The sequence below is a fragment of the Sinohyriopsis cumingii genome, chromosome 12 (assembly GCF_028554795.1).
Source record: "Sinohyriopsis cumingii isolate HCF-2022 chromosome 12, ASM2855479v2, whole genome shotgun sequence".
In the NCBI taxonomy this organism is placed as follows: Eukaryota; Metazoa; Mollusca; class Bivalvia; order Unionida; family Unionidae; genus Sinohyriopsis; species Sinohyriopsis cumingii.
In genome coordinates, this window is record NC_142972.1 from 13,324,378 (window position 1) to 13,337,509 (window position 13,132).

General features: G+C 33.5%; 1 protein-coding gene across 1 annotated transcript in view; it reads right to left on the minus strand.

Moving 5' to 3' along the window:
- Positions 1-13,132, minus strand: part of LOC149786021 (E3 ubiquitin-protein ligase rnf213-alpha-like) — a 559,813-nt gene that overhangs the window by 124,468 nt on the left and 422,213 nt on the right. The window contains exons 51-53 of the mRNA XM_089978097.1: positions 10,369-10,477; positions 4,841-4,941; positions 2,522-2,707 (exon numbers count right to left, since the gene is read on the minus strand). Of these exons, the coding sequence (XP_089834223.1) occupies positions 2,522-2,707; positions 4,841-4,941; positions 10,369-10,477 (396 nt within the window). The remainder of the gene's footprint in view (positions 1-2,521; positions 2,708-4,840; positions 4,942-10,368; positions 10,478-13,132) is intronic.

Genomic DNA, 13,132 nt, shown 5'->3' on the forward strand with positions numbered 1-13,132 from the left:
GGAATGATTACTGCTTACTATTGTAATTAATTTATGAAAAGACCTAGTAGGTAAATGTGAAATTAAAGACAGCATCTACTCCTTCTGAGATCATACATATGGGCAAAATTTGTTCCGATTCTATTTTGAACAGGTCTGAATGATACTTGATTATTAAACTGATACTACATTACAACAAAATGTTTTGCACAGGTAAGCAATCCGTCTTAAGTTACCCAACAAATATGCTGAAAAGTCTACTCTGATGTGTTTCACACTAGTACTATACGTTTTTTTTTTACATATTATACTTCCCTAGGATCACTGCAGAATTTCTTAAATCAACATCTGTGGCAGCCATACTGGAAGCAAAAGATAGGCACTAGTTTCATTTAGAATAAACTAGACATCATTAGAAGTGTGGTCATGCCTTATGTTCATATGACCATCAATTCAGAAGAATTAGTGAGAAGACTTTCAATATGTTCATTGTGGCAGCCATATTGGATGTTTGCAGGGTACCATTTTCATTAAGTATCAATTAAATATCATAAGAAGTTTTCTCAGGAAAACCCCATGTCAAGATTTCACAGATGATTTCCATGGTAACCATACTGGATGTCAAATGAACACCATTTTCGTTTAATAACAACATGGCATCATACAATGTCTTCTGGTGACAACCCAATACATACATATCCAATACATACATATCATGCTACAATTAGACACACTAAAACACAGAATTTTTACTCAAAAATCCCCACCACCCCCGGTTTTGTTTTTTGAGTGGCAAATAACATTTTTTCCTATGTAAAAGGTAAATTCTTGAGATTACTACAGAACAAATGTTTCACTTGCTTACACATCTAGATTCTTATCAACATGAACTCCCAAAGACTTTATATGTGTCTTAAGTTTCAATTTCATTTCTGAAGATATACAGCTCAAGGGTTGGATTACATTTCACTGATAGTCGTTGCCTAGTTTCAAGCAATAATGTCTTGTTTTTAGAGGATTGCAAAACATGTCATTCAGTGAGCACCAATATTCAACTTTATATAAATCTTCAATCAGTTTTTTGTTCAAAGTTGCAACATCAGAATCAGACTTATGCAAAGTAAATATCATCAGGATATAAATTGAATGTTGTATATACAGGGGCAAGTCATTTATAACCAATATAAATAATACAGGCCATACAATATAGCCCTGTGGAACTCATTTGTTCATGGGTATCAGCTTTGATTTAATGTTATCAATAACAACTTGCTAGCTTCTGTCAGATAGGCATGAGTCAAATCATGAAAGTGAAAAATGAGAACATTCGTATTTTTCATGTTTACATGCAGGTATATTATGGTCAACTCAGTCAAAGGCCTTCTTAAAGTATACATTTCCAACCAATTATCCATTGTCCATTGAAGGCAACCATTCATCAATGCCATTTGTTAGCATAGACTGACATAATTGGTTTTGCCTAAATCCAGAATGGGCTGGTTGAATTAAATGATACTTGGGTAACAGTCTAGATATGGTTGGCAGAATAGATACTGGTCTATAATTATCTGGATTTGATTTTGAACCCTTTTTGTAAACAGGTATATTCCTAGCTACCTTCAGTTAGATGAGAAAATTCCATTAGCAATACTTTGATCAATTACATAGGCAAGAGATGAAGCAATAATATCAGCACATTTGTTTAAGATATTATTTAAGTGCACATTAAATTTGTTAGCAGTATCATTCATATCATCATTTATTGTCTCATCAATTATTAGTTCATTTGGGATCTTACTGCTTCTATCTGGAGTAAAATCATTCAGAATTCTACTCGATTCATTTAGATTTTCTGCCTTTTCAGCAGATATTTTATAATAATTTCCCTTAGCAGACTGAATCTTAGCAGCACATATGTTGAGCCAGAGTATGCAGTTGTGCCAATCTTGATTTTATGAAAATAGTCTTTATTCTGTCTGGCTTCATTGATTTTTGTTGAAAGCCATGCAGATTTCTGAGGGTGTTTCACTCCTTCTGTTTTTAAAGGAGTATTTTGATTTAAAACAGAGTTTATAATAATGTACCAGGTTTCAAGTTCTTCAGTGGGGTCTCCTGCACTTTTTTAACAAAAGAGGAAGGAGTTTGCTGAATCAGATAAAAAGTTTTCAAAATTCATTTTTTAAGCATCTATAGGAGATAATGATAGGCTTAGCATCATATATATCCTTATTATTTACTTTGCTTGTAAATCTCCATATTCACAGAATCATCGATTCAAGAGGATCAGCAATCAAGGTGGCTTCTGCGGCAGTATTAATGGATGCCTGAGAAGCACTATTCTCATTTTTGACCAACTAGACCATGGGATGAATGTGTGTGTAAAGTTTCAATGGAATCTTGGATGCATTTCAGGAAAAATAGCAAGAACAAACTTGTACTAATGGATGCATTTTGGACAGACAAGATGCCATCTTATAAGCTGGTTTGGACTGTGATTATTAGAGCTAAAAATTAAGTATGAATAGATCAACAGGCCACTAACCTTTCTTTAAGGGCATCTGGGTTAAAGGTATCTGGAATGTTTTTTTTACACTTTGGACATTTTTTGGTCCCTGAGTCCTCAGGCATGGTATTACCAAAACATACAGTGCAGATGGTGTCCTTACATGGTAGCATCACTGGGATGCACTCTATGTTCTGGTTACATACAGAACAGGTCTGCATCAGGCTGAAAAAAAGGATTTGTTATTTTAATTGGCAACAAATATAAAAAACAAGAAGTGACATGTTCTTTAAAGCAAAAGCAAGTCTCCTCCCATCTACTCACCTTGAATATTAATATAATTATTCTTGGACACCAGTAGCTAACATATGTAAAGGAAATATATAGCAAAGTGAATAAAATCAAATTTTAAATATGCCAAAGAAAGTCCCTGATATTTTAAGGTGAAAATGCAATGTTTTGTACCAGGAAGGGGAAATCACTATATAACAATAACATTCCTAGTATCAGTGAACAAAACTCTATAGTTCGTTGTTACAAACCATAATGAGATGATCAGGAATGAATCAAACTTGAATAGGTTTCTATGCCTCCTTTATTCAGACTCCACACTACAAATGACTGAAACAAACTCTATATCCTGCGAGCAGCACCAGACCAAGGTGGGGCTAAGTAGGCGAGGCTAAATACGATTGGCATTGGTTACTGACCACTTCCAAAACTTGACTAGTTTTTTTGATTCTGTATACATACTGTTACACCAAGATTAAGAAATTTGGAGAGAGGATGTATCTTGAGTATTAGTACCACACCCTCTTACAGAAGTAGGTTATATTTCACTACCTTGGTTTCACTCTCAAGTATTGCTTATGCCAGAATCATCAAACTTGGTGATCCCTACTAGTAACACACCCTTACAACAAGAGAAAGCCATTGTGGCCTGCATTTTAAATTTTCTGGCTTATGTTTCTTGCATTTAGCTCATTATGACATTTGTGTTATTCTATTGAATAATACTGCTATACATGGAACCATGAAACACAGCAAGAGAATGCATCTTGATAAGTACTATGCCCCTTTTATAAAGCTGGTCACTGTGACCAATTTCAATTTGTTTTACTGCTCATGATGTACTCGTTAAATAGATGACTGTATACATTACTCTTGGTACATCCACACCTATACCGAAATACACTCCCTCCATAACTTGCACCTGGAAAACTCACAAACCCACTTATAATGTATGGGGGCAGGCAGGCATAGATGACTGTTAATTTTTTTGGTCCTGTCTCTGTACCTATCATGAAACTTAATAATTGGATGCATTTCTGTTACTACTATGCCCTTAAAACCACATCAAATAGCTTACTTACATGAGTTAAATATCTGGTTTATGCTTAGTGAATCATCCATACTACAACTATATACATCCAATCCTATTCAAAAGGTCCTTTATGACCAATACAGTTGAAAGTAGGAAAAGGCAAGTGCATCTATCCATCTTTTTAACATACTTCATTAAAATATGATTGTCAATATAATGCAGAAATGCTATAGATCCCCGTGAACAAAATGAAACAATTGTTTTATAATTGGACTATCCAGTGTATGACAGTATGGACTGAAAGAAAATAACATAACGCTAAGTACTATATCTTCAATTATTAAAACATTATTATTTGCAAAAATAATATCATTCCCCAGGTATAACATGGATCAATACATAATGGGGTTCTTGTTATACTGTGGTTTAGTAAATAATACTGATCTTGCTATAACATGGTTCAGTATATAATATGGTTGGCAGCTATGGGCCCAAACTTCGGACAGCTATATAAAGAAATGCAAAAAAAGACAATTTTAGGACCGCTCTTAGAAAATACATATAGATATTTTACATAGTCAAAGTTTTGTTTATTAAAGAGTGAGTTCTTTGAATACTCACTGTCACCAGGATATCTGACGTCAGTTCTGATTGGCTAGTACTATCACCGACAACAAATATAAAAAATAATGGGTTCTGATGCTATGAAAATAGTGATGTTTAAGGATTAAAAATAAGCAAATAAGAAGAGAAAACTTCCTTGTTTTTTTTAAACCAATTATAGAAAATCATAATTGAATGCACGATCATTTATTTTTACCAACCAATTTTGAAATATTTTGATACTGTCACACCTTTATAGAGTGACTATTATTTTTACTAGATATTCTTGGAATTCACCCATAGGCCTAGTCAACATTTCTCGCCTTTTGAATCTTAGCCAAAGCTGAGGATAGAAAAATTTCCAACAGTCCAATTCTGCATGCTCAACTAGTGGTAAGCAAAATGCGAGACAGAAAAAAACATTTGATTACCCTAGAAAATACTTGATTGCAGCATTGTTGCGTGATTTGAGGAACTTTTCTAATGTTTCAAGTGCTTTCACCTTCTTGAAGTCTGAAGATTGCTTGAGCAACTAAAATGAAAATTAAAAGAAATCATTAAAATAATGTAAGGCATTACAAACAATATCTGGCAGCATGTAAACATAATTGAAAAGAATAATTCTCAACAAAGAAATAATGATATCTTTAATTTCTGTTTTAAAAAATTGGACTTGTCTAAACTTAAATGGCCTCAAATTTTGAAACAATATTTCCCACATCAATAATTTAACTTTGATTGTCCTGTCCTATTATGTTGTATCACATAAAAAAATACAACTTCTAAACCCTAAGTCATGGTCAAAATGACCATAAACACAATTTTCCCAAATTGCTTTAAAATTTATGGGGATTTACTATGCAGCACTATTACCAGGGTCTCCTTCTAACAATTAACTAATAATTTTAATTTAGAAGAGCTTTTGTGGATTATTTATGTCTATTGCAGGAAAATGCCAAGCATGTAACAAGCATTTATTGGTAACTGTACCCAGCAGAATGCAGATACATTGCCAATGATTATACATTTGTTCAACAGTCAAGAAATTTTACAAGGGACACAAGAAAAATAAACAAAGGAAATTTATTTTAACAATAGTAAAGAAAACAGTTTTGGAACACTGCACTGGAAACGAGAAGTATGTGGGAAACGAGGCTCAAGTGTGCCTGATATCACTCAGTTAATTTACATAACTTAAAAATACAAAGCAGGCTTATGGCAGCATTAAAGGAATACTGATTTTACATACTTTACTATATTTTAGTAAATTCTAAATAAAGAAAAAGGCACAATTAATATGCAGTTTTTTCAGAATCATAGTCATCCAAAATATGATATAAACCCATTTACCAAGTTTTATAGAAACTGGACAAGAAATAGAGTGTTTAGAGAGGTAACAAGATCAATCAATCAGAATAAAGGTATTTTACTAATACATGATAATCTCACTCATTATAGAACCTGTCTACAACAATGAAATTACATACTTAAGGTAGAGCAGCAACTGACTGGAATTTGGTCTCCAGAGTGATAACAAGTTCAGTCAATCATATGCAAGTATGAGCAGAACCTGCTCATAATAAAACTCATCCAACATCTTGATGATACAGTAATTTTATAAATCTGATCTGTTGCATAATTGTTTGATAGGCTTGGAAATCAGATGCAAGGCCATATCATGCACACAACTTCACTCGAACTCATACGCAACCAAGATACTGAAGAGACAGGACAATTTACCCCATTTTGATCAACATCCTATAATAAAAGTACAGTCTCTAGAGTGGTTAAAAAATCTCCATATCTGATACAAGATCAATTATAAATATGCAGAGGATACAAAATATGGATTCCAAAGAAGTTCTGCGCTGAACAAAGCCTGTTATCTTACTCGACATGAGTCTTTAAATACAGCATAATGTAAAACAGAGACAAATATAATTCCTTTCACAATACAATATCATCCTTCATTACTTAATATAGGTCATATAATTAATAAATATTATAGTCTCCTAAATTTATCAAATAAAACCAGCATAAAATCACTTTACAAAAATAAACCAATTCTCGCTTATAGAAGACCCAAGAATTTGCAAGATTTTCTAATTAGAACTAAACTGATAGAAAATAAAAAAATACAATTTTCATCATCTAAATGTAACAGACAATTGTGCTCTCAATGTACAAACATAAGAGAAAGTACTTCTTTCAGTAGTGCTAAAACAAAAGAGGTATTTTCTCTACGTGATAACACTAACTGCATATCAACTGATGTGATTTATTTGATAACCTGTAAAAAATGTAGCATGCAATACATTAGACAAACACTTCAATAAGTTTCTGAGAGAATGAATAATCATTGCTTTCATATAAAAAATTATAGAGATCCTCAGTTTTCGTCTAATATTTCAACACACTTTAACACCAATAATCACTCTCTACTTGATTTTTCTTTCATGTCAATAGATATTGTGCATGGTGACATGAATAGACTCATAAAAGAAACTTATTGGATTCATAAGTTAGATACTGTGTAGCCTAATGGCCTTAATGCCAATGCACTATATAAAATTGTATAATTTTTTTTTTTAAATTGATATATTGTATATACTTTATAATAATATAATTATATGTACAACTGTTTGTCTCTATTTTATTTTATTATTTTACTGATTCAGGTTTCACTAGATGATGCATATCATTTATGAAGTTACATAACGACATAATTGTTATTTTAAAATAAAAGACGTCATCCATTTCTTTCAAAACATTTTGTGCCTGAAGAAGCATAAATTAAATGCAAAACTAGTTGCACAGAATTTTTGGCACATCTAGAAATAATGACATAGATTTGGCCAAGTTGAAGATAGATGAAGACTGTCATATTACATCTATTAATAAAAGTCCCTCAAAAGGACTGATGCTGAACTGTTCATGCAGAATTTAAGAATTTACTGGATTCAAAACAAGATCATTTCTTCATTTTAGCTGAAGAGTGTAGAAACTATTGTTAATATTCTTATGTGACAATACTTTCAAATTAGCCACTGTTGCAGACATATTGAATGCGAGATCAGCACCATTTTCATTTTGGACAATCAAGACACCATTAAAGACTTTTGGTGAAAACCCAATGTTGATGTAACCATCCAATTCAGAGATTCATTGACAACATTTTAAGCATGTCCATTGTGGCTTCTATATCTGTCGTAAGATCAGCACCATTTTTATTTGGAACCAACTAGATAAGGTAATTTGTTTCCTGGTGAAAACCCCATGTTAATATTGCTTTCTATTTAGTAATAGCAACAAGATTTTTAAGACTGCTGCCGTGGTTGCCATACTGATGTCAGATTGGCACCATTTTCATTTAGGCATCATAGGAAATCATCGGCTGACAACTGAATGTTGATATGATTTCCCATCAAGGAAAAGAAGCTGTCAGATTTTCTAGACGACAGATCTGGTGACCATATTGGATATTAGATTTTGACACAATTTTTATTTAAGATGAAAAAGATATAATAAGAAGTCTTCCAGTGAAAATCCAAAGTTAATATGACTTTCCATTCAAGAGAGCAGTAATAACATGATTTTCAAGGTTGCTGCTGTGGTGTCCATACTAGATGTTGTTGTTGTAGGGTTTAACGCCATTTTTTGGCATAACATAGGCTATACATGGCAGCCAGTATAACTGGCAGAAGAAGAACCCAGGAAAACCCTGGGAAGAACCCCCAACCCAAGAGAAGCTATTGGCAAGCTTTCTCACATACCCACGTTAGCTAAGCCTGAGACTCGAACCCATGAAGACAGTGGTGAGACAGCAGTGATCCAGAATGGTGAGTGCTTTAGACCACTTGGCCCCCCCCCCCATACTGGATGTCAAATTAGCATCATATTCATTCAGGACCAACTAGACATCATAAAGAAATCTTTTGGTGAAAACCCTATGCTGATATGACTTTCCATTTGGAAGGAATAATGTTGTTGTTGTTGTTTTGAGGTTAATGCCATATCAGCACATGATAGGCTATACTTTGCAGTCAGTATTTTTCTCTTGGAGGAAGAACCTGGGAAGAACTACCAACTCACAAGAGCTACTGTCCAACTTTCTCACATACCCGTGCTGGTCAAGCCCGAGAATTGAACCTGCACTGACAAAGGTGAGATATGAGTGATCTGTAACAGCAAGTGCCTTGGATCACTCAGCTACCTGGGGCCTCTGGAGCAGTGGTAATGATGTTAAAACCTTTTCTCTTGCAGTAATAGTAACCTTAACTACTGACCTTTGGCCCGAAACTGACAGGCTTTTGACTTATCCCATGTGCAAGTCATCCAAAGTTTGGTTAATGTAGATCATTGAGAACTTGAGTTGTTGTGCAGAAATGAAATATGGAACAGATAGAGTGATAGGAATACAGACTGAAAACACCATAACATAAAAATCTTCAGCTTGTGGTGAGCATACCATAACGAGTTGAGATGGAAAGGATATGCAAAGACTAGGACACAAAGTGGATTGCTTATCATCATGTTGCATGACGCCTGATGTTAAAAACTGTACTGGATCTCCTAATATCAGACCTTTAATAAATTAGTACAGTTCATAGACTATTTCAAAAATTTTGTTTTTACTATGTTTTGTATATTTTTAGATATGGCATTTTAAAAATATGCCTAAGTTCCAGTCGTTGTATATATTCATCATTAAATGAAAAGTCATTTACTTGCAAGCATGCAATGACCTCTCCCCACCCCATTCAGATGGAAAAACCAGTTTAGAATAAAGCTGTCAAAATTTAAGGAAAAGTCAACTAGATACCCATTGATCCTAATCAGTTACCCAGGTAACAGATCAAAGGGAAATTGTATTAAATGTGAGCCTGAACTGCTTTGTTACAAGTTCATACATGCCAATCACCCCCCAGGTATAAGCATAATTATTACTAATATAAGTGGCAAAAAAGCACAATCTGAGCATAAAAAGAGTATATATTACATGCCATTATTACAGAAAACTGTATGAAAAATGTACATTTAATTCTGCTACTTATCTGGATCTGCAGTTAGTTAAAGTTATAGTCAAAATCAGTTTAATCCATGTGGATTAGTATGTGAATACAGACACATGACAAAATGATAAATTATTAATACATAATATTCACTTTAACTGTTCTACATGTCCAACTTTCACTGAATGGTCATAAAGTGCACAAATTCTGAATGTTGCATTACATCACTGTTTAATTCACTTTCAAAATTTGTAAAGCACTATTGTCATTTCCTGATACAACATAGTCTTCAGTTTAACAAAATGCATCTCTAATATTTTTCAGTCATATATTAAGATCAATGAGTCACATAAAGCTCATTTCACTTAATATTTGGGGCCATGTTTTTTTCAGTACAGACTGGTCTTCTACTTAAGTCTGCATCAAACTATAATGAATCTGTGACACATGGTCTCAAATTCAAGAAACCTGTCTGTTTTCTTGTAAACATGTACAGTTACTACAAACAGAACATAAGGAAACTGTTTGATGTACAGAGCCAAATGGTCACCACGTCTAAAATATAAGATCAGTAGATGGAGGTCTATGATGGACAAATGTGCAGCAGCCAATAGTCACATGACATGAGCCCAGAACTATACTTGTTATTCTTTGTTTTGCTTGTTCCTGATGTCAGCAGATATAATCTCTGAACTTGGAAACATGTTGTTTTTTTGTTTACATGAACTAAACAAGTATCCTATAGTTAATTTTATTACCTGGTTAATTATGAACAGGTGTGTACCTGAACACCTGGGTACCCAATGAGAGCTTTAGTTTAGAAATCTGGCAGATGGGACATTTAATATTTCTATCAAAAAAAAAAAAAATCACCCACAAATTCAATTTATTACTCATTTCAATAACTATATATGATTTTTCCTTGTTTATGTTACACTATCACTCACCATCCACAAAGGCATTACGTTTTTAAGTCCATATTTCTCTGCATCTTTATCTGAGGCCACCACATGTTCAATGTACAGCTTCATCACAGTTATCATTGTCCACTGTTGTCTGCAAGAGCAAATACAATAAAATTGATTATTTAGATCTTTAGGGAGTTAATAACTTATTAGTTGTCTGGACAACTGAATCATATATGTGCTTTTATTGGTGACATGATGGGAATCAGGCATCCTTATAATCAACATTTCAATGTAGAGTTAAAATTAGTTAAACCTTAAGCTGAGTATCCTAGCACAATTACTTTTTTTACAAACAAGGATAGAGTATTGCTCCAACCTCATAATCTGATTTTTATCTTTTACTATCTATGGGCAAATTCTTTTTCCTCAATATCACTATTCTTTATAATGACCATTGCGAATCTTTTTTGCAGTGATCTGTATTTTAACAAATTGTTCCCTTGATAAGTCACTTCTGTACATGTATATAGGGAAAGTAATGCCTAGTCCACTTTAACTTAGAGTAATACTTTTAGCAGCATATTTCTGTTAACTATGCAAACGAATTTTATAAGAACAATAAATATTGGTTTCAAATTCTAAGATTAGCTTAAAAAATCTGTATTTAACCATTAACCATATAAATGCAAGCCTAGGCTTTTCATGTCTTTACAGTTAATACTAAGATGTCTAAAAAAAAAACTTCAGAATTTGCATGAGAAAGAAAAACCAGGTTTAACTGGGCTTGCTTGCCCAGTTAAACCTGGTTTTTCTTTCTCATGCAAATTTTGTGGGAATAATCTATCTTAGATACATCACATTACAAATATTCTAGAAAAAGTCCCTGTTTGTTCAAGATATTCATCTTGTCAAAGCTTGGAAAAGATCTGACATCCTGCATTTTGACATAATCCAGCTGTCCATGCTTTGAACGTTTGGAGAAAATTCAAACATCCCAGGAATTCTTGCATTTCTCTAAGTTTGAAGGAATAAGCTTGGAAAATTATTTTCAAGACTAATGGACCAATATCTAAAGTTTTAAATATTATTATTGAAAAGACACTTCTAATTTCTCTTACTGATAGTGACTAATCTAGATTAGGTTTTCTTTCTATTGTGATTACTCCCATCAATCTACAAATAAAAATCATAAGAATGTCTCATCCCTTTAACCTACTGAAGCAATTACAAATATTAAATAAACATAATTTAGCAATTTCACAGCATGTGACCTTAACCTTGGATATATATTGCAGTTTTTGGTTTAACACCATTTCTCAGCTCAAGACAGGCTATACAAGGCAGCCAGAAAAACCGGTTGAGGAAGAATCCGGGAATATTCTCGTAAGAACTACTGACCCATGGGAAGCGACGGGCAAGCTTTCTGATATACCCACAATAGTCAAGTCCAAGATTCGAATCCACAAGAACTGGGGTGAGATGGCAGTACCTGGTAAAGGCGAGTGCTCAGCCATCTGGGCCCTTAACCCTGTATTTATCAGTTATAACTTTATAAGGGCCTAACTTCCTGAAGTAGTCTAACAATGAAACTGATACAATAATGAATGCTAGAAACTCAAGGAATGTTGACTTATCACATGAAACCAAAAGTGACAATTTTAGCTTTAAAGAACTTGAATTTTGACCTCAGGAACTGAACATCACTTTGGAAGTACTTTGTTCAAGTGTTGAGAACTTGTTAAGTCTGATGAAAGCTAGATCCTTGAAACTTGACTCATCAAGTGGACACCTCGACCCCACTGTAACAAAACACAAAGTCACTCATCTGACTGATGTCTGCCTAACAACCTAATGCAAGAGCAGCTGACCAAGAAATCTGAGGAGAGTTTTTTTTTCATAGTGTTGATTGCACATAACATGACAACAGCTGTTTCATAGTTTCTCTACTTTCATATCTAAAAAAGTATTTGATTCAATATGAGCATCATTTGTCCAGTACTGAAAGGCCTTTATAGAGTCCCATCCACTTATATCGACATGACTTATGTAAACAAGCTGCCTATTTTGTCAAAAATGCAAAGTCCAAACTCATGGTCTTTTGTTACTAACAAATATGTCATGCTTATGTTGACATCAAGATAAAAAAGAAATATGTGTCAACAACAGCCCCAGGTCCCAAACTGAACAAATCCTTTGTTTTCTAATCATTATGTCAACAAACAGCCAGTTCCCACCTGTACTTTGTTGTACAATTATTTGCTGTTGCCACAAGGATTTGCTGTTGCTGTCACAATAGCAGCATTTGTTTGTCCCTCCCCCAAAGTTGGCTTTATGCAGTGACTTCAATAATGCACACACCCTTCATCAAACACATAAGACAGGCTCCTAGCATTTCTTCATTTCATAATCAGTGTCTCAAATGGATGAAATCTTTAGACAACTGAATAGTTTTAGTATAATAAATACCATCTGCTTTTCTGTAATTTTGCATCATTTTCACAGCTGAATTGTTCAATGCAGGATGATATTTTATATTTTGTAAATTTTTATATACGTTTATGTGTTCATAGATGCCTGGTCATGTGTTCCAAGCTTGATACTTTGACTTTTAAAATCATTTTGTTATTTAATGTCAAGCCAAATTCCTCACATCATGTTGCATATACTGTATAAATTGTATATAACTGCCAGAAGGCCTCAAGGAAGGTTAGTTCTTTAACTGAGTTACCTTCTCTAAATAAAGTCTTTATTATTATTATTATTATCAAAGGAAGTCAGCCCAAAACTTGAATAAAAATAATGG